The 20,678-nt window shown below is 52.3% G+C and overlaps 1 protein-coding gene across 2 annotated transcripts in view; it reads left to right on the forward strand.

Annotated features, from left to right (window-relative positions):
* PTK7 (protein tyrosine kinase 7 (inactive)) overlaps nucleotides 1-19,958 on the forward strand; it is a 44,475-nt gene extending 24,517 nt beyond the window's left edge. Inside the window, exons 1-20 of one of the 2 annotated variants that reach the window (XM_082047338.1) lie at nucleotides 2,408-2,685; nucleotides 3,969-4,262; nucleotides 5,364-5,466; nucleotides 5,921-6,111; nucleotides 7,821-7,968; nucleotides 8,940-9,070; nucleotides 9,332-9,598; nucleotides 9,828-9,961; nucleotides 10,382-10,517; nucleotides 10,652-10,771; nucleotides 10,898-11,047; nucleotides 11,325-11,475; nucleotides 11,820-11,947; nucleotides 12,236-12,439; nucleotides 16,540-16,695; nucleotides 16,878-17,110; nucleotides 17,671-17,751; nucleotides 17,832-17,983; nucleotides 18,061-18,239; nucleotides 19,079-19,958. In XM_082047338.1, the coding sequence (XP_081903464.1) occupies nucleotides 2,652-2,685; nucleotides 3,969-4,262; nucleotides 5,364-5,466; nucleotides 5,921-6,111; nucleotides 7,821-7,968; nucleotides 8,940-9,070; nucleotides 9,332-9,598; nucleotides 9,828-9,961; nucleotides 10,382-10,517; nucleotides 10,652-10,771; nucleotides 10,898-11,047; nucleotides 11,325-11,475; nucleotides 11,820-11,947; nucleotides 12,236-12,439; nucleotides 16,540-16,695; nucleotides 16,878-17,110; nucleotides 17,671-17,751; nucleotides 17,832-17,983; nucleotides 18,061-18,239; nucleotides 19,079-19,239 (3,153 nt within the window). In that variant the 5' untranslated portion in view covers nucleotides 2,408-2,651 and the 3' untranslated portion in view covers nucleotides 19,240-19,958. Of the gene's footprint in view, nucleotides 1-2,407; nucleotides 2,686-3,968; nucleotides 4,263-5,363; nucleotides 5,467-5,920; nucleotides 6,112-7,820; nucleotides 7,969-8,939; nucleotides 9,071-9,331; nucleotides 9,599-9,827; nucleotides 9,962-10,381; nucleotides 10,518-10,651; nucleotides 10,772-10,897; nucleotides 11,048-11,324; nucleotides 11,476-11,819; nucleotides 11,948-12,235; nucleotides 12,440-16,539; nucleotides 16,696-16,877; nucleotides 17,111-17,670; nucleotides 17,752-17,831; nucleotides 17,984-18,060; nucleotides 18,240-19,078 lie in introns of those variants that run through there. The other variant, XM_082047339.1, reaches the window with a different exon arrangement.
* Nucleotides 19,959-20,678: the final 720 nt, after the last annotated feature.

Raw genomic sequence — 20,678 nt, forward strand, 5'->3', positions numbered from 1 at the left:
GCCTCCTTGAATAAATGAAATTAGTTTTGAGCATGGGCATATCTCTGCATGAAGGATGTTGTATTGCATTCAGATCTTTGCTGTAAGTATGCTCACAGAGCCAGAGTGTAATCAGAGCTGCCTCTTCTCTCTGTCCTTGTGCATCCTGCAGATGATTTTCTCTGTGGTATGCGGGAATGATACCCTGGGGACCTGTATGTACCAGTGCAACTTCCCTATGCAGTTCCCTTAACCTTCATCTGTTACCCTAACAGGAGGGTTTTGCATTTCAATTAAATGTCCTTTGGGTAAAACACCACTGTGTGTTTTCAAGTGTGCTGCATTTCAGATCTCTTTATCTAATTTGGCTGAAGCTTTCCTGAAAACTTTCTGTAGCCACATTTGAAATGGTTTTAGGCCAGAAACGTGTTGAGGGTTTCTTTTTCTCCCAAGCAAGGGCGGCTTGTGTCAAACACATATGCAGAGAGCGGGTGTTTGCAAGGACACACATTTGGGGTTGCTGCTTGCTGCTGGCTTTGTGAGACTGTGGCTGTCCCAGCTGTGTTACTAGAGAATTCTGCACCGGTTTGGGCTTGCTAAGCTGACTTCCAATAAACTTGCTTTTTGCTGGCTATTTTTTGGGGTGGCTCTAGCTACGGGAAGAGAAAGAGTCATTTTGGTTCTTTCAGTAGTTCCTTGCAATGCGGCCCAGCCCAAATTAGCTCGCGAAAGCCACAGTAGAAATATGCTTTTGTGAAGGTGCCCAGGTGCTGCAAGAACCCTCTCATCTGCTGGTTCTGGCAGCTTCCAGTGGCTAAGCCATGCATGACCATGGCTCTGACATGCAGTGGTGCTGGGAGGTCCACTATCTGGGTGAGTGGAACAAGCAGAGGCATTTTGTTATTCATTCAGTACAGGTAGTGATGTCTGTTTGCTTTATACAGGTTTTACCCAAATTCTGGCATAATGACGTCCCACACAGCCCTCTGCTTGGATAGATTTCTTGAGCCTCTGTCTCAAAAGCCCAGATGAGATGGAAGGGGACGTGTGAACCCTGCTGCCTACAGCCTTTTCCTGGACAAGGGCTGCACAAATTTCCTGTCTCCAAACACTGGGCCCTGGTGCTCTAGATTTAGAATACTGTGAAAAGCTGTGTCCAGCTCTGGATTTCTGATGTCTTCCAGCCCAAGACATCTGGACCACACCTAGCTGCTACTGGTCTTTCACAGAATCACAGAATGATTTGGGTTGGAAGGGACCTCTGGAGATCATCTAGTCCAACCCACCTGCTAAATCATGTTCATCTAGAGCAGATCACAGAGGAATGAGTCCAGGCAGGTTTTGAATGTCTCCAGAGAAGGAGACTCCGCAACCTCTCTGGGCAGTCTGTTCCAGTGCTCTGCCACCCTCACTGTGAAGAAGTTTCTCCTGATGTTTAGATGGAACCTACTGTGTTTCAGTCTGTGCCCTTTGGGCACCACTGAAAAGAGTCTGGTCCCATCTTCTTGACACATACCCTTGAGATATTTATAAGCATAAATAAGACCCCTCTCAGCCTTCTCTTCTCCAGGCTGAACACACCCAGCTGTCTCGGTGTTTCCTCATAAGAAAGATGCTCTGAAGCCCCCATCATCTTTGTAGCTCTCTGCTGGACTTTCTTCAGTAGTTCCTTGTCCTTTTTAAACTGGAGAGCTCAGAACTGAACACAGTACTCTAGATGTGGCCTCACCAGGGCAGAATAGAGGGGGAGGATAACCTCCCTTGACCTGTTGGCCACACTCTTTGTAATGCACCCCAGGATACCATTGGCCTTCTTGGCCACAGGGGCATATTGTTTACTCATGGTCAACCTGTTGTCTACCAGAACTCCCAGGTCCTTCTCTGTAGTGCTGCTTTCCAGCAGGTCAACCCCTAACCTGGACTGGTGCATGGGATTATTCCTCCCTTGGTGCAGGCAGGACCCTGCACTTGCCTCTGTTGAATTTCACTAGATCTTCTCTTCCCAGTCCTCCATCATGTCCAGGTCACGCTGAATGGCAGCACAGCCTCTGGTGTATCAGCCACTCCTCCCAGTATCATAGCAAACTTGCTGAGGGTGTACTCAGTCTCTTCATTCAGGGATGGATTCTTTGCAGCCCAAATCTGATAAATGGTTGGGACAGTGGTTTCAGCACGTGCAGGCAGTCCATCCATGGCACCTTGGATACTATTGTCAAAACAGAACACAAGTTTATGGGTTTTATTGTACGTTAGCACTTATTTCTTTGGTTTCCTTTTGCTTTGGCTTTTGTACTTGTTCTCATGACGTGTTAATCACAAAAATCTCACTTGAGCTGAAATAGTTGTGTCTATTTCCCTAGGATGGAAGATAAGGACATAAACAGTTTCTCCCATTTCTCTGGGGAACTGGATCCCAGTGCTTCCTGACACCTTGTAAAATCCCTGCTTCCAATGTGGAGCTTGCTGCCAAGCCTTCATCATGTCTCCTGTCCACAAAGCCACGTCCTCCTGCCTGGACATGGGAGATGCTGAGGCAACAGGAGGCATGTGGTGAGGCTGTTGAAGCTCTCAACTGACCAGCGCTGAGTGAAATGCAATTGTGCTGGCCCTTTTTTGTACAAACTCCAGGCAGGATGATGCAGCTGACCCTCCAAAGATGAACTGCCCTTCAGATGGGCTTGGATTCTGCTTGTGTAACTCATCCAGGTGACCACTTTCTGAAGCTGTTTTCCTTGCGGTGGTGGGAACGCACTGTTTTGACCACTTTCTTGTTGTCCTTCCTGAGAGATTTCTTCTTAAGATGCTTGAAATCTGCCTGGCTTGACCTCTTTCCTTGCAGAGTGCGGTGCTGGGAACCAAGTCCAACAGCGATCGGTATGTGCTGGATTGCCCTTTGTCTGCTTTCCATTCTGCAGCCATTTGGCCACAGAGCTGAGTGCCTGCATGGCTGCTGCAGCCAGACTACAGCCAGATTTAGGAATAGGCAAGCACAGTCCTTGGCAGCCACATCAGGCGATGCCCAGGGAAGCACTGGTTTCTCTGCCCCTGGGACCCTGAGCTTAGTGTGTGAAGGAGGATTCTTGGGCTTTTCAACCGCTGCAGAGAGGTGCTTCCAGCTCTCCAGAGCCACCCCATGGCCTCTATCAGAATGTGGGGTGAACCGTTGGAATTCCTTGTTTCCACTCCTACTTGCAAGTGGGCTGAGTGCCCAGCACAATCTTGGGATGTCACTGCTGTATCCTTTTGTGCCATGCTCCAGCAGCTGCTGTGTTATTTCCATGGGCAATCCTTGTTCCAAACCATTTTTTTTTTCTCAGTAATTTCTGAGAATGTGGAGGTGAGATGGAGACGTGATCCCAAGGGGAGAAGCTTTGAGGAAAGCCTAGAAAGAATCTATGGGTGTTTCTGATTTGGGCCAATCTTGACGCATGGCTGGGACTTATGTCCCAAAAGAAACAGGATAAGAGGAGCTCAAAGAAACATCTGTACTGCCCAGGAAGCTGCTTGCTCTCTGGTGTTTTCATGACTGTCTTTCTGGCTCATACATTGTTCAGGCTGGAAGTCCAGCACTCATAGAATCATATAATAGTTTGGGTTGGAAGGGACCTTCAAAGATCATCTAGTCCAACCCCCTCCAATGAGCAGGGACATCTTCAACATAGAAATACTCAGCAGTGGTTCAGGAGAACTTACTCCTGACACCCATGTCCCCAGGGAGCAGAGGGCTCTCCTTGGCTTGTGGCAAGCTCAGGCAGCCCTGTCCCAGTGATTGCTGGAGAGACAGCCTCAGAGTGGCTGTGCTGGAATCTGAGCACACATCTGTCTAAATCCCACTCAGGGATGGTGTTTGGCAGATGTGCTTTGGGGTGTGTTTCATGTAGCATGGCGGTTTCAACAGTCTGGAGACCCTTGAGCAGAGCTCGTGCTCACCTACTCCCTTCTTCCCAATGCCTGTGCTCTAAATGTGCCCTTCTTTTTCTGTCTTGCAGCTGTGGGGACTCGGGCAATGATCCATTTCACCAAGGAGCCATACTCCCAGGATGCCCTGCATGGCCGCAGTGCGATCCTCCGCTGTGAGGTGGAGGAACCAGCCAATGTGACATTCGAATGGCGGCAGAATGGGCTTCCCATTGAGGACACGGATCAGCGCTTCAAGGAAGGCAGCAACCTGCAGTTTGCTGCTGTTGATCGGCACCGGGATGCTGGGGACTTCCAGTGCATAGCGAAGAGCTTGCTCACTGAGGAAGAGGCTCGCACAGCCAATGCATCTTTCAATATCAAGTGTGAGTGTGGGGTGAGGGCAGCCAGGAACACACCACAGTCGAGTGCTGCCCACAGGGCAAACCACTAACCTGGGAGAGCCCAAGACTGGGAACAGCTTTACCAGGCTGCTTGCTAATGTTGTATGTGGGTGGTGGTCATACAGGGCATCCAGCTGCCGTGTCCTTCGTACCTTCTAGGCCATTTGTATCTTCTGATGTCCCCAAGGCTGTCAGAGATGCTTTCTTCCGCTGCCTTCCCTATTTGTATATATGAAATGGGGATGTGATGTGACTGCACCAAGTGTGTCCTAAGCACTGCAGATCTCTTCAGAGCCCCACTTATCCCTCAGAGAACAGCTACACAGGGCAAAGTGTGACATTTACAGGGTGGGCGTTCCTTTTACTCCATGTAGGCTTAAGGCAAATCATATCTTGGGCTGCATCAAAAGGAGCGTGGCCAGCAGGTTGAGGGAGGTGATTCTGCCCCTCTGCTCTGGTGAAACCCCACCTGGAGTCCTGTGTCCAGCTCTGGAGCCCTCAGTACAGGAAAGACAGGGACCTGTTGGAGAGGGGCCAGAGGAGGTCACAAAAATGATCAAAGGGCTGGAACAGCGCTGCTGTGAGGACAGGCTGAGAGAGTTGGGGTTGTTCAGCCTGGAGAAGAGAGGGCTCCAGGGAGACCTTATTGTGGCCTTTCAGTACTGAAAAGGGGCCTCTAAGAAAGATGAGGACAGACTTCTTAGCTGAGCCTGTTATATTAGGACATGGGGTAATGGTTTTAAAGTAGGCGGGCTGATATTCATGCCAGACACAAGGAAGGAAATTTTTACACTGAGGGTGATGAAACAATGGCCCAGGTTGCCCAGAGAGGTGGTAGATGCTCCATCCCTGGAAACATTCAAGGCCAGGCTGGATGGGGCTCTGAGCAACCTGATCTGGTTGAAGATGTCCCTTCTCATTGAAGGGGTTGGACTAGATGACCTTTGGTAGGTCCCTTCAAACCCAGACTATTCTGTGATTCTATGCTTGTGCCTTTGCTGCCTGCTCTATTACTGAGTTGGCATCCACCTGGGCTCTGTAGGTTTGGAGAGCCATCTGTTTTGATATTCTTTGATCCTGCAGGGATTGAGACAGGCAATGTGGTGCTGAAGCAGCCGGCCAGCGTAGCTGAGATTCAGCCATCCTCCACAGTGGTCCTGCGGTGTCACATTGATGGCCACCCGCGGTAAGGGTTGCCTCCCAAGGAATGGACCCTGTCAGGGGTCCCCCTGCATCTCCTCTGCCTGCTCTTCCCTTCTCTCTCTGTCTTTCTCTCCTCTCTCCTGTGAGGATTCAGTAGAGTCTAGGGAAGGCGAAAGACAGGATTGAGCCTGTGGCTGAGCCCCGGGGGAGAAGGAAAATGGCTTCCTCTGAGCCTCATAGCGAGGAGCACAGTAAGGACGGGCTGCCACAGTCCAGTCACTGAGCTGCTTGGTGTGCTGCAGTCACTCCGTTGCTTTCCAGTCATGTCCCGTCCACTTGGCTGCATGTCTCATGGCTTTGTGTCTGTGTCGGGGACAGCAGTGGGGACGGAGAGCCAGCGACATGGGCCATCTCTGGGCTTTCTCCTCTGCACACGTGCTCTCTAGGGAGCCCTGCTGGTGCCCTGCACCCCTTCACCCTCTTGTCCTGTCTTGCAGCCCTGCATGGCAGTGGTTTCGGGATGGTACCTCCCTCCCTGACGGCCGCAGTACCTATATTGTCAGCAACAAGGAGCGAACGCTGACCCTCCAGAATGCCAGCCCTGACGACAATGGTCTCTACTACTGCTGTGCCCGCAGTGCTGTCGGCTCTGTCTGCAGCCAGAACAACTTCACACTGAATATCATTGGTGAGTTGTGTCCTGGCTGCTCAGGGCTGGGGTCTCAACTTTTTTACTGTTTTGCTGAGGGTCCTCCCTCTGCTGCAGGATGGGAGACAGGCTGCAGGGGAAGTGTCAGGCTGGTGTGGTTTTATATATGTGAAGCCTCTTTCCAGAGATAGGCATGGCACACCTGACTGTGTTTGAACCTTACCCTGTCTACAGGTGTAAATTTGCCCCTGCATCTTTCCGGAGCAGATGTATGGTCAATGTAATGCTCAATGGCACTATGTCTGGATGGACACCAGTGATAAGTGGTGTCCCTCAGAAGTCCATATTGGGACCAGTATATTTATTATCCTCATCAGTGACACAGACATTGGGATAGAATGCACCCTTGGCAAGTTTGCAGATGGTGCCAAGCTGAGTGGTGCAATTGACATGTCTGAGGGATGGGATATGATCCAGAGGGACCTGGACAAGCACAAGAAGTGGGGCCATAGGAACCTCATGAGGTTCAACAAGGCAAAGTGCAAGGTCCTGCACCTGGGTCATTGCAACCCCTGATATCAATGCAGGCTGAGAGATGAAGGGATTGAGAGCAGCTCTGAGGAGAAGGACTTGGGGATACTGGTAGATGGAAGATTGGACAAGAGCCAGCAATGTGCGCTTGCAGCCCAGAAGGCACATCTTATCTTGGGCTGCATCGAAAGGTTTGTGGCCAGCAGGTTGAGGGAGGTGATTCTGCCCCTCTGCTCTGCTCTGGTGAGACCCCACCTGGACTCCTGTGTCCAGCTCTGGAGCCCTCAGTACAGGAAAGACAGGGACCTGTTGGAGAGGGGCAGAGGAGGTCACAAAAATGATCAGAGGGCTGGAACAGCTCTGCTGTGAGGACAGGCTGAGAGAGTTGGGGATGCTCAGCCTGGAGAAGAGAAGGCTCCAAGGAAACATTATTGTGGCCTTTCAGTACTGAAAAGGAGCCTCTAAGAAAGATGAGGACAGGCTTTATAGCAGGGCCTGTTGTGATAGGACAAGGGGTAATGGTTTTAAACTGAAGGAGAGGAGATTCAGGCCAGACATGAGGAAGAAATTTTTTACAGTGAAGGTGGTGAAACGCTGGCCCAGGTTGCCCAGAGAGGTGGTAGATGCCCCATCCATGGAAACGTTCAAGGTCGGGCTGGACAGGTCTCTGAGCACACTGATGTGGTTGAATATGTCCCTGCTTGTTGCAAGGGGGTTGGACTAGATGACCTTCCAATCCAAACTATTCTGTGATTCTCTGGAACTGGAACACCAGGGTTTTCCCTCCTTTAATAAGACTTGGATCCTGGAGGCTGTAGGTGCTGCTGGTTTTGGCACTCTGATGTTGTGTGGGTGAGACACCATGTTGGCCTTTGGAGGCGAGGCCCAGAGAAAGCAGGAGATGTTGTCATTGGAGAGGTGTTTGGAATTGAATTGGACAAGGGAATTTGCTGTCCAGTGCCAGGTTTAATCTATTTGGTAGGAGCCCAGGGTGTTCAGGGCCTTTCTGGAAGCAGAAGGGGCTCTTTCCGGAGCAGCTGCTACATGCAGTCCTGGGCTCTGGCTGTGTAACTACAGCAGTGCTGGCACGATGTCTCTCTCCTCAGGTGCTCCCAGGGAGCATCCAGCTCTTCTTTGTGTTTCCCTCAGGGCACTGGTGAAGGGACACAAAAGGCCACTCTGCTCTTCTCACCCTCCTGTGGTCTCTGCCATTGCAGATGAGAGCTTTCCTCAGGCAGTGATCGTCCCGCAGGACCTCATTGTGACCAAGAACGAAGAGGCCATGTTTGACTGCCAGTTTGCAGCTGTGCCCCCTCCCACACAGGAGTGGCTTTTTGAAGACAGCCCTGTCACCAACAGATCCAAGTAATAGGACCCCAGTGATGTGGGCATGGGTGGGAGGATGGGGGGCACCATGTTCCAGAAGCAACAGAGCGAGGCCAAGCCCTGGCTATGCCTGAGGGCAAGCATTCGGCATCCATCTGGACATGGAAATTGGTTTCTCAGCTTGGCTGGCTTGAGTTTAATGGGGTCTTGGTACTTGTGCATGGCCTTTATCTGCATAGGACTCAGCAAGCAGTTTGTCCTCAAATGAGTCTGTGGGTCTGTCAGTCGTAGATGCCCACACGTGATGATCCCCATTCTTGGGGATGTTTCCCAGCCCTACATGTCCACGTATGGCTATTTCATGGAGCCAGGAGCAGCTCAGGCCCCAGACAACCCCTTAGGACAATTCCTAGAGTCAGGGGTGTGTCCCAGTACCAGATGCCCACAGACCAGATCCACAGACTCAGGCACACCTCCCAGCTCCCACAGTGATCATTGGGCCTATGGCACCCTCAGATACCAGTACATGGTGATCTTCTGAGCCCCAGACACCTACACATGGGGCAATCACCAGAGCTGGGGACATCTCCCAGCCCAGGCTGCCCATGGGTGGTGATCATGGAGCCCAGGATGTCTCTCAGCCAGACTATGCAAAGCAAGTAGTAAACTCTCAGTTCCAGATGCCCAGTGGCCTGGCAGCTCCCGGGCGCCACCATGTGCCCCATGTCCCCTTTTGTGGCTGTGTCAGCTTTCAGAGCTGGCCCGGTTTCGTGATGCATCTTTTGGTGGGAGTCAGCTCTTCCCATAGAAAGAGACTTCTGTTAGCTCATTTCCTCCATGAAGCAAGTGTCCCACCATCTCCTGTGCTGCTTCCCCCACACTGGGAAGCTTTGATAGCCATAAAGTCTCCTTTTAGTTCCATGTGCTCATGTAGGGCATCATGGGACTTTGGCTCTGGCCCATGTCCCGCAGAAATGCCCGCTGAGCCCTGCCTCTCCCCATGTGCCCAGGACCACCGTATTCACCAACGGCTCCCTGCTGATCACCCAGGTGAGGGCTCGCAGCACTGGTGTCTATAAGTGCATTGGCCGTGGGCAGAGAGGGAAAGCTCTTGTGCTGAAGGCGACTCTGCAGCTAGCAGGTAAGGTCCTGGGGCTGGTGGCAAGGGAGGGCAGTGGGTCTCAGAGTTGCAGTGTCACTCTGGAGTGATGTGACAATATAGTGATGGGTCAGTACATGGAGAACTGCTTGGTTTATCTGTGAAATGACTGGATGAAGGAAGCAAACATAGGTTGTATACTCTCTCTCCCTTGGCTGGTGCCTCCCATGGAGATGATGGTGACGGTGGGTTTGCTACATGTTCCTGCCCTGTTTGAGCCCTGCTATCTATTGCTCCTCTCAGAGATCGAAGAAATGGTACCCTTCTCCCCGAAGGTGTTGACGGCAAACCAGGGGCACCGTGTGGCCTGCACTCCCCCACGAGGCATACCCACGCCTCAGGTCTGGTGGGAGAGGAACCAGGAACGAGTTCCCACCTCTGGCAGGGTGCACCAAGAGGCAGAGCAGCTCATTTTCACGAGTATCACAGAGGCAGACGCGGGGACCTACACGTGCCATGCTGCCAACAAGGCTGGAGAGAAGAAGCAGGAGCTGAGCATCACTGTGGCTAGTAGGCAGCTTTCTGAGAAGGGCTGGGGGCAGAGAAAAAGGCGCTGAATGGGGGGGTTGGGGGGAGTGGAGGTGGGATGCTGCATCACCTCGCTGATGCAGAGAGACGCATCTCTCATAGCTGGGCTGCAGAGCCCCATGACTGGCTGCATGCTTCCTATCTGGTCTGCACTGGTGCTGACCAGAGGGCTGGTGAGTGGCCCTGTGTAACCCTTTGCCTCCATGCCCAGCGGTACCCAAGTGGGTGGAGATGCCCAAGGATAGCCAGCTGGAGGAGAGCAAGCCAGGATACCTGCACTGCCTCAGCAAGGCCTCCCTGAAACCCACTGTCACCTGGTACCGCAACGGTGTCTCCATCTCTGAGGTGAGACAATGGGGCAAGCTGCTGCTGCTGCTCATGGGCTCTTCTGACAGGCACCTGCTCGGCTCCTCCTACTGCTGTTTATCATCTTTATCATAGGCCCAGCATCCCTGTCGCCCTGCTTTGGCCATGTTTCTGGCACCATCTCCATCCTACTGGTGTATGGGTGCAAAACTGGCTGTAGCCACTTGTCTGGCAGCCAACTCTGTGATTTTGGGGCAGTGACAAGGGAGATGTTCCTCAGAAAGTTGTCACTGCAGCTTGTCTCAGTTCTCCATGTGGGTCTCGGCAGGGCTGTGTCTATCTGAGGAACAGTGTGGACATGTGGAGTGTCAGGAGTGCCACAAGCAAAGTCTGAGCCCAGTGCTGGTGACAGTATCATTTCTGCCCTGCTCCCTTCCCTCCTTCCCTCCCTCTGGGCAGGACTCACGGTTTGAGATCTCTGAGAATGGGACGCTGCGCATCAACAACGTGGAGGTATATGATGGGACCATTTACAAGTGCGTGAGCAGCACGCCGGCAGGCAGCATTGAGGGATACGCACGGGTGCACGTGCTAGGTATGCTGACAAGCACTCCACATCCTCTTTTTGTGGGGATCTCTTCCGCCTGGCAGGGTGCAGGTGTGAGACACCACAGCTCCGCTGCCTTCTGTGGCTGGGGGCGGTTCTAACAGCACATCTGTCTGTTGCAGAGAAGCTGAAGTTCACCCCTCCACCCCAGCCGCTGCAGTGCATGGAGTTTGATAAGGAGGTGACAGTGTCCTGCTCAGCCACTGGCCGGGAAAAACCCACCATCCAGTGGACTAAAACAGGTAAAGAGGACTCAGATGCCTTGGGTCTGTTTCTGACCTGGGGCCCCAGCAGCTTTGTGTTGGTGTACCTCCTGTGGCACAGCGCTTTGTGCATTACTGCTATGTCCCTCTTCTTGCATCCTGTAGATGGGAGCAGCCTGCCATCCCATGTCAGCCACAACGCTGGCATCTTGTCCTTCCACAAGGTGAGCAGGAGTGACTCAGGGAATTACACGTGCATCGCCTCCAACAGCCCGCAGGGTGAGATCCGTGCCACCGTGCAGCTCGTGGTAGCAGGTGAGGGCTCTACGGCACGCAGGTGGGTTTCCTGCTGTGCTGGCCTTGCAGTGGGTTTGCCTGGGTGGCACCCAACTGGCATGTCCATGCAGAGAAAGAAGTGTCTGGCCTGACCCCCAGGTCTGCCCCATGGCACATGAGTCTCTGGTTTGTCAGTGCTTTGCATACAGCCTGAGAGGGTATGTGCCACTGTGCTAGTGCTGGCCCTGTTCCCCTGTGGAAGCTCAGCACCATTCCCAGGACATGACAACATTTGTGTTGGCCTTTCTGCCTTCAGTTTACGTTACCTTCAAGCTAGAGCCAGAGCCCACAACAGTGTACCAGGGACACACAGCCATGTTCCAGTGCCAGGCAGAGGGGGACCCCGTGCCGCACATCCAGTGGAAAGGGAAGGACAAGATTTTGGATCCTGGCAAGCTCCTGCCCAGGTACACAGCCTCCGTTCCAAACTGCAGTGTGGTGCAGCGTGGCACTCTGCATGCCTATCCAGCATGCCGGTACCAATGGCGTGGTCTTGGGGTCCCAGTTTGGGGGGACATACAGTCATTTGTCACTGTGTCCCAGAGCCTGGACTCTCGTGGCCCCAAGGTTACCCATTCTGCCAAGCTGCAGTTGAGCTGCAACCATTTTTTTCTTGAGCATTGCACAGCCTGAGATTCAAGCTGATTGCAATGGGGCATGGGGCTGAGGCATCCTGAGGACATGGGGCTGCAGGTGCCCCAAGCCTGCTTCTGCCCTCTGGTGCTTGCACAGGGCTCTGTGTGGTTTGCAGGATTCAGATCATGCCAAATGGCTCCCTGGTGATTTATGACGTCACCACTGAGGACTCTGGAAAATACACCTGTATCGCTGGCAACAGCTGCAACATCAAGCACCGTGAGGCCTTCCTATATGTTGTAGGTAAGGGAGGTGCCCAGTGTCAGGACATGGCTTCCTGGTGTCCCTGGCAGCTATAAGACCCGCTTCTGTCCCCACCTGTGGGTGCTGTATGTCAGGTCATGCCTGCCAGGGAGTCACAGCAGCATCCCTGCCAGGGATGCAGAACAGTCTTCTGAGAGCTATGGCTGGATGAGGAGGTGGCCACAGCAGCTGGGGTGGGGGTCTTTTCTCATTCCTCCAGCCCGTTCCTGAGCAGGATTTGAGAAATCCCTCCACACCTTCATGAGTTTGGTGCTCTCTGCCCCACAGACAAGCCAGCAGTGGAAGAGGATGAGGGACCTGGCAGCCACACACCCTACAAGATGATCCAGACCATTGGGCTTTCCGTGGGGGCAGCTGTTGCCTACATTATTATCGTGCTGGGGCTGATGTTCTACTGTAAGAAGCGGAGAAAAGCCAAGAGGCTGAAGAAGCACCCAGAGGGCGAGGAGCCTGAAATGGAGTGTCTGAACGGTGAGGCTGGCACTCCTGAGGCTGGGGACTTCACTGCTGACCCCTTAGCCCAGGCTGGAGGGACAGAAGGGCAGGGAGCTCCCAGGGAAGAGTGGACTCCTCCTTACCCTTGGAGTTTCTTGCTCTTGGTTTTTGGTAATGGCTGGTGGCAGAGACCTGCTGCCAGGTGAGAAATAGGCAAGTTAGTGTGAAATCTCAGCCCCACATTGTGGCCCTCTCTGTACACATTGTTCCTGGTTTCCAGCACCCATATGTGGTATCACGTCCACCCATTGCCAAGGGGAGGGGAGTATCCCTATTGCAATATAATGAAATTATAGTAGTACTGTGCCAGCCTATTCATATCACTGTTAAGCAGCTCCTGGTGCTGGAGGAAAGACTTTTTACTGAACAGCCCTGAACTGTGCTGTGAGGTCATCTTGTTATCTCTGAAACCCATATAAGCTTTGAACCTCTACAGCATCCTCCAACAAGGGCTTCTGGAGCATAACAGGTTATCTAAAAACTATCTCTTTGCTTTTCAACCTTGTCACATCTCAGCTCTGCACTGGAACACACAGCTCTTGTGTATGTCTCATTGTTCCTGTGAGTGCCCTTTCTGGTTGCACTGTCACCTTTCTGAAAGGAGGAGTCCCAGACAGGACTTGGTGCATCCAGCTTTGCAGAGTGACCCAGCTTTGCTGTGTCCTGTTCCCAGCTGTGCCACTGGCTTTAGTTCCCTGTTCCCTCACATTGTATCTCTGACTGCACCTCCCAGTGCTTAGTGTCCCTCTGCAGCTGGCCACAGCTGGCCTGTACCTTTGCCGGTAGCTAAGTTGGTGGTTTTGGCAAACAGCTGCCAGCAGCAGCAGCACCCCTTTCAGGTTGGCAGCGTGTTGTACTACCCTGGTTCCTACCTCTGTGCGTCCATTGGAGGATGTTCCCTCCTGTCCTGTGGCAGCTGAGCTGCTTTTTGACAGCTGTTTCCATGAGACTTCACAAAATCCCTGCAAATAGACTGGACTGGATCCCCATTGTGTGTGAGCTACATGACTCCTTCAGTGAAACCAAGAGATCTCTGGCATCATTTTCATTTCTAAAAGCTGTTTCAGCTTTCTCCTCATGTCACAGTTGTCCTTGCATCACTGATAACAGTGAGGACTTGTAAGTGATGGGGTGCGATTGAGTTTGCTGCCCTTATAAATCCCTGGATCTCCCCCCCACCACAAATGCAGACATTGTGCTTCCCCCTCCCAGTTCTCCAGTACACAGCCACATCCTGATCATGTGGGAGTTGCTGTGGATCCTGGCAAAACATCACCACTGGTTTTGTCTTCTGTTTTTCCTCTTGTATTGGTGCTTTGAACAGAGCCAAACCTCCAGAAGAGAAGTTTGGCTGTGGAGAACTTCCTCGGAGCAGGGATGCAGGAGCATCTCTGCAGCTTTATGCTCTGTGGCTGTTACCGCTGTGAGCTCTTCTCTGGACAAGTTTCAGGCAGCTCACCTGTGCCAACAGGCTCTGGCCAGCATGTTCTTCCTGGGAAAGAATTTGTTTTAATCTTTTTTTGAGCTGGTCTCCCATTTTTATTTTGGCCTATCTTTATTATATTTTTCTTTTTATTCGGCCAGAGTTTGCCTCTTCTTATCCCCTTCATTTGGAACAAGTTTAGCTGTCAGAGGGCTGCATCCTCACTGCTACAAGCAGACCCAGCTGCCCAGACGTCTGCACTCCTTCTTGGTACTTCCATAGCCTCTCTGGATAAGTGGTTTGTGTTTGCTGTCAGCTGCAGTGGAGCTACCCCCTTCATCATAGTCTTCAAAGATTTGGCTCTTTTCCTCCTTTTGATGTGGTCCCTCTTTAGATGGGTGACCTGAAGTATCTCAGCATCTACCTGATGACAAGTATTCCCTGGCTAGCCACTAGCTGACTTTTCCAGTGCCCTCAGGATCCAGATAGATTTGACCTTCCTGTGGATTTGCAGTGGATCCTCCCTATGGATTTCCTATGGATCAATGCACTCCTAACAAGCTGATCACCTTCCAAGGTCACATCCTTGGTGTACCACATCCTCCGTAACAAGGGTGTTTGCTATCTGTGTCTCTCTGTCTGTGGTGCTTTGTTTGGGTGAACACAGACATAGCTTTTGGGGAGGTTAACAGCTGTGGGGACTGAGGGGAGCATTTGATTTCTGCGTTGGCATGTGCTCATTTCTCTAGGGCAGCGAGGCTGTGTCTGTTTCTCCAGTTGATGCTCAAGTGTTGCAGGCAGGTGGGCAAAACAGGCAGCTCCTCTACACTTAATTTCCCTTTGGACTGCTGGATACATAAATTAAATTTCTTGTTCATTTTTGAAGTCCCTTTTTATCTACTGTCTTGTCAAAGCTCTGTGAAACATGGGGATGTCTGTTCTCACAAGTGTCTGTCATTGCTGCCTGCTGGTGTTGTCTCTTGGTGGCAGTGTACTTGCTCTGTAGCCTTTGGTATTTTCTTGGCACAGTTGCAGTGGTTGTCTCTTGGCTTCAAGCTCGTAGTCTTGAGACACTATCAGTCAGGAGTGCAGACAGCACAGGGTCGAACAGTCTTGCGAATAATTAGCATAAAACCAGGAAGAGTGTAAGTAGCACCGAGCTTCAATTTATTGGGTAGATGGTGTTTTTTTGCAGTGGTCTTCTGCAAATATTACTCCAGTGTGTGAGAAAGGACAGCTGAGAGTAGCCATGTCACTTAAGTCAACACATCTCAGTCTTCACAGCTCCAGGCCTACCTATGACAAAGCCACAGTCCCTGTCATTGTGGCTGGACGCACTCAGGATGTGCTGTTGGGCTGGTACCTCCCTTATACACATGCATTGTAAGCATGTATGTACACATGCTTCTGTACAGTATCCCTTAATCCTTTTGCCTGGCCAGGTGTTTCCTTAATGCTTGCTCCTGGACTAATTGAAATGGAATATGCACAGTAATGCAGGGTGATGCTGCACGTGTCAGCCACCTTAGCTGAGCATTGTGCCCTGCTTTACATTCAAACTCCTACTTCAGCTTGTGGAAAGTACTGCTTCCTAGCACCAAGTCTGATCCAAGCAGTAAATGTATTCAAAATCAAGGTATACTATCCAAAAAGGTATCTAGAATATATAGTCTTTCCTCTACAAGCTGCCTGTAAAATGCAGGATTCTCTGCTTTCTTACAGCAATAATATTTTGACCCGTTCACTGGCTTCTGTACGTGCCAAGGAAATTTCTAGTGGAGTTCCTGAGCAGAAGGCTTGTTGGGGTTGATTGCAAGGACAGTGGTTTTTAAACTAAAGGAGGGGAGGTTCAGGCTAGACATGAGGAAGGAAATTTTTTACAATGAGCATGGTGAAACACTGGCCCAGGTTGCCCAGAGAGCTGGTAGATGCCCCATCCCTGGAGACGTTCAAGGCCAGGCTCGACGGGTCTCTGAGCAACCTGATGTGGTTGAAGATGTCCCTGCTCATTGCAGGGGGATTGGACTGGATGACCTTTGAAGGTCCCTTCCAACCGAAGCTGTTATATGATTCTCTGATTTTATGCTTCCTAGCACTGTCTTAACCTAGGCAGTAAAGGAAACTCCAAGCTGATCTGGTCTGACAGGTTCAAGATTTCCAAGGACCTGAGCATTGCTGGTTTGCTGGGAAGTGAGCAGGAGCAGGGGGGTCAGGCTGCAGCAGCCAGCACCAGATGGACTTCAGTCTCTTGGGCATGAAGAGACTGTGGCTATAGCAAGCAGGGTCCTCTCTCTGCTCTCTCTCTGCCTCACACATCCAATCTCCTGCTGCTGTTCTACAGAGTTTTGTCACTTGTAGTTTTGATGTAGCCACTCCTTTGGGATGACTGAGTGGCATGGGATGGGCAAGGCCAAGTGGAGCTGGTTGTCTCTGGGACCAAAGCCATTGCTCAGCACCTGATCTCAAGGGTGGCTGCAGGGCTGCCCGAAATGTGGCCAAATGTGAACCCAGAGGAAACGACTGTCTGGAGGCCACTCTGTTGCCTGCCAGTTGTGGGTGTTTGGAGTGTCAGCCCTAGAAGGTGCTGATTGCCAGTCTGACATTCTCTGCACAGCCTGCCAGGATGCTGAAGCCATTTGTGCTTCCCTTGCAGGTAGTGCGTTGCTTCAGAATGGGCAGATGACAGCAGAGATCCAGGAAGAAGTGGCCTTGACCAACCTGGGCAGCAGCTCTGGGGCCAGCAAGCGGCACAGTGCTGCCGACAAGATGCACTTTCCACGTTCAAACCTGCAGACAATCACAACACTGGGTATGCTGGGCCACGCTGGCCCTGACCCCCCTCCAGCAGAAAACCTGTGGCTGAAACCCCAGCACATGCTAGCCAGAAAACTGGATATGCTGGGGTACAGAGTGGCCTGCAGCTGCTGGGCTGTGAAATACTGTGCTGTCCTAATGTTTGTTGTCTTCCCATGTGCTGCTCTACACTTCCAGGCAGGGGGGAGTTTGGTGAAGTGTTCCTGGCCAAGGCAAAAGGTACAGAGGATGGTGAGGGGGAAGCCCTGGTTCTGGTGAAGAACCTGCAGACACGGGATGAGCAGCTGCAGATGGACTTCAGGCGAGAGGCTGAAATGTTTGGCAAGCTGAACCACCCCAATGTGGTGCGGCTGCTGGGGCTGTGCCGTGAGGCAGAGCCGCATTACATGGTCCTGGAGTATGTGGACTTGGTAAGGGCCCAGCCAGCAGTGCTTGCAGTGAGGTGGAGGAGGAGGGGTTGTCAGTGGGCATGGGGCCTGCAAATGTGACATGGTCCAGGCTGGCAACACAGGGCAAGCAAGGTGTAAGGAGACCAGATTGAGATTAACACTGTTCCCAGCATGTGGAGGAGTTTCAAGGGGAATGAGGGTCTCCTGCAAGACCCAGAGGTGACTTTGTCTCTTTCCACATCCTCCCGATTTGTGGTTTATGCCCAGGACTCAGCTGAGTGAGTTAAGCTGTCAGACCCCATGCTGCAGAGTGGCTGCGAATGCTAAGGGCTACTATGGGGAGCTTGGAGTTCATGGGAGAGAAATCAATTTGGGGCATGAAAAACCTTTTGCAAACATCAAACCTGCTTTCCCTGATCTTAGCCAGCTGAGGCCCAGAAGGGAAATACTGCCTTGTCCTATAGGGCAGGGACCAGGAGAACAAGCAGGGACTATGGCCCAGGAGATAAGCATCTATGGGGTTTCCATACGCAGGCATTGCATGGAGAGGTGCTGTCTCTGAGTTGCTGTCTGTCTCCCAGGGGGACCTGAAGCAGTTCCTGAGGATCTCCAAGAGCAAAGATGAGTCTCTGAAGCCACAGCCCCTCACTACCAAACATAAGGTGATAGTGCAGTTTTGGAAGTGTTGTGGGGCGGAGGACCTGGAGGAGGACAGCCAGTGCTGACACCTCTCTGGGGTCAGGTGTCTCTCTGCACACAGGTGGCCCTGGGCATGGAGCATCTCTCCAACGGCAGGTTCGTGCACCGGGACTTGGCAGCCAGGAACTGCCTGGTCAGTGCCCAGCGGCAGGTCAAGGTCTCATCCCTGAGCCTCAGCAAGGATGTGTACAACAGGTCAGCTGGAAACCTTGGGGAGGAATGGGAGGGAATGGGGTGCCACCAGTCTCATTGCCTGCTTGTCCTGCCTGCAGCGAGTACTACCACTTCCGCCAGGCCTGGATACCGCTGCGCTGGATGCCACCTGAAGCAGTGCTGGAGGACGAGTTCTCCACTAAATCAGATGTGTGGTCGTTTGGGGTGCTCATGTGGGAGGTCTTCATGCATGGAGAGATGCCCTACAGCCCAATGGCAGATGATGAGGTGCTAGCAGGTATGTAGAGTAACCTGTGCTGTCCCTGGCATTGTGGCGTATTTCCTTGTTTGTGGTAGAGGGGGCCAGCCAGGCTGTGTGACATCTTCCCTCTTGACGCAATACAGTCCCCTCTTGATACAATCGTATCCTGGGCTGCATCAAAAGGAGCGTGTCCAGCAGGTCAAGGGAGGTGATTCTCCCCTCTGCTCTCCTCTGGTGAGACCCCACCTGGAGTCCTGTGTCCAGCTCCGGAGCCCTCAGTACAGGAAAGACATGGACCTGTTGGAGAGGGGCAGAGGAGGCCACAAAAATGATCAGAGGGCTGGAACAGCTCTGCTGTGAGGACAGGCTGAGAGAGTTGGGGTTGTTCAGCCTGGAGAAGAGAAGGCTTCAGGGAGACCTTATTGTGGCCTTTCAGTACTGAAAAGGGGCCTCTAAGAAAGATGAGGACAGACTTTTTAGCAGGGCCTGTTGTGACAGGAGGAGGTGTAATGCTTTTAAACTAAAGAGGGGAGGTTCAGGCCAGACACGAGGAAGAATTTTTTTACACTGAGGGTGGTGAAACAGTGGCCCAGGTTGCCCAGAGAGGTGGTAGATGCTCCATCCCTGGAAGCGTTCAAGGCCAGGGTGGATGGGGCTCTGAGCAACCTCATCTGGTTGAAGATGTCCCTGCTCATTGCAGGGGGGTTGGACTAGATGAGTTTTGAAGATCCCTTCCAACCCAAACTATACTGTGATTCTATGACATGGTGCTGGTCTGGCTGGCAAGGCTGTTCCAGCCCACGTAGAGAGATGCTGCGCTTGTACCTTGCTGAGAGGATCACAGCTCTTCCCTTTGGACTTTTCTTTCACACCAGGTCTGCAGTCAGGAAAGACGAAGCTCCCGCACCCTGAGGGATGCCCTTCCCGCCTTGCCAAGCTGATGCAGCGCTGCTGGGCCTCCAGCCCCAAGGATCGACCCTCCTTCAGTGAGCTTGCCACTGTTCTCGGGGACAGTCCAGCTGACAGCAAAGCCTGAGCAACCTGGTCCTTGCTGGGGAAGGACATGGTGGGGTGGACAGGGGTCTGTAGGTGCCTGGAGGGCCCCAGTACTCCTGCAGCCCCTTGCTGAGCCTGACCCCTGTGTGCCAGCGAGCAGCTCGGCACCAGCAGCTGCTGGACTCAAAGCACAAGCCAGTGTACCCCAGCCCCGCCCCTCACCCCTCTCCTCCATGGGTCCCAAAAAGACAGCTCTTGTTGCCTTTTGCTCCCCACCTACCCAGCTTGGTGCCCTAGGGCTGCTGGCGTGGATGGAGTGCAGCTCCCCCTCACCCAGTGAGAGCTGGGCTCCAGCACCAGGCTCTCTGTCCCCGCTCACCATGGGCATATCTGCCGGCCTGGCCCAGTGTCTGTCTCCATCCATCTCTCCGTCCGTCTGTGTTAGGCATGTCTGCCACCCCTGCGCCTTGCAGATACAGGCCAGCCAGCAGGAACACAAAGTGCCTGGCATATGAAGGAGCTCACTACCTTTCCCAGCTACCCTGTGCCTTTTTTTTGTATGAGGACTCTGGGCAGCATCCCCTTTCTCCCTCCTCCAGAATGCTGACTCCTCCCTACCATAGTATTTCTGTTACTGGAATGCAGCCTAGAGTGGGTTTAGTTTATTTGCTTGAGCAGAGGGTACTGCAGCCAAGAAGAGTTGGGTTTTGTTGGGTTTTTTATGTGCTGCTCTCAATAAAGAAGGCTTTTTTGTTTGTTTGATTGTCTTTTGCTCTTTGAAAGATGCTGCTGTCAGATGGCTGTTTGACTGTTTTTTCCTCTAAGTGGTTCCTGAGAAGGGTTGGGGTCTGGTTCCTCAGACATCTCTCTCCTGTGTTTAACCCTTTTGCCTCCTTCCCAGCTGCATCTGAGATGCCATTCCCAGGCTGTCGTGCCCTGACAGAGCACTTTGCCTCAGCACTTGTTGTTTCTCTGGGCAGTCATAGTCTCAAGAAAATGTTCCTCCAGGACTCCCTGCAAGTAAGTGATTAAGGACATGTTGACAGGCTTCCCCCCCAGTTCAGGTAGCCAAGCTTTCACAGCAAGTTTTCTCCTCTGTAATGGGGTTTGTGCACCCACCCCTGGGCCCTGGATCAGCTTTGCAACCAGCACTAGGCTGTGTTTTCACATGGGAGATGTCACCTCCTGTGTCTTACAGGACCGAGGAGCTAGCAGGGCCAGGCCAGGATGGAGATACTGGGGGACTGCGGTTGTCACGCATGGACTGCTGCAATGGCCATGAGCAAGGGCAGGATCCTGACAGTCTCTGCTTGGGGAAGAAGGGGCGGGCAGGTGATATACAAGAAGCCTCAGACATAGAATCATTTTGATTGGAAAAGACCCTTGAGATCACAGAGTCCAACCATTAATCTCACACTAAACCATGTCCCTAAGAACTTCATGTGTTTTAAACACTTCCAGGGATGGTGACACAGCCAC

This window comes from Streptopelia decaocto, assembly GCF_964273445.1.
Source record: "Streptopelia decaocto genome assembly, chromosome: 3".
Taxonomy (NCBI): domain Eukaryota; kingdom Metazoa; phylum Chordata; class Aves; order Columbiformes; family Columbidae; genus Streptopelia; species Streptopelia decaocto.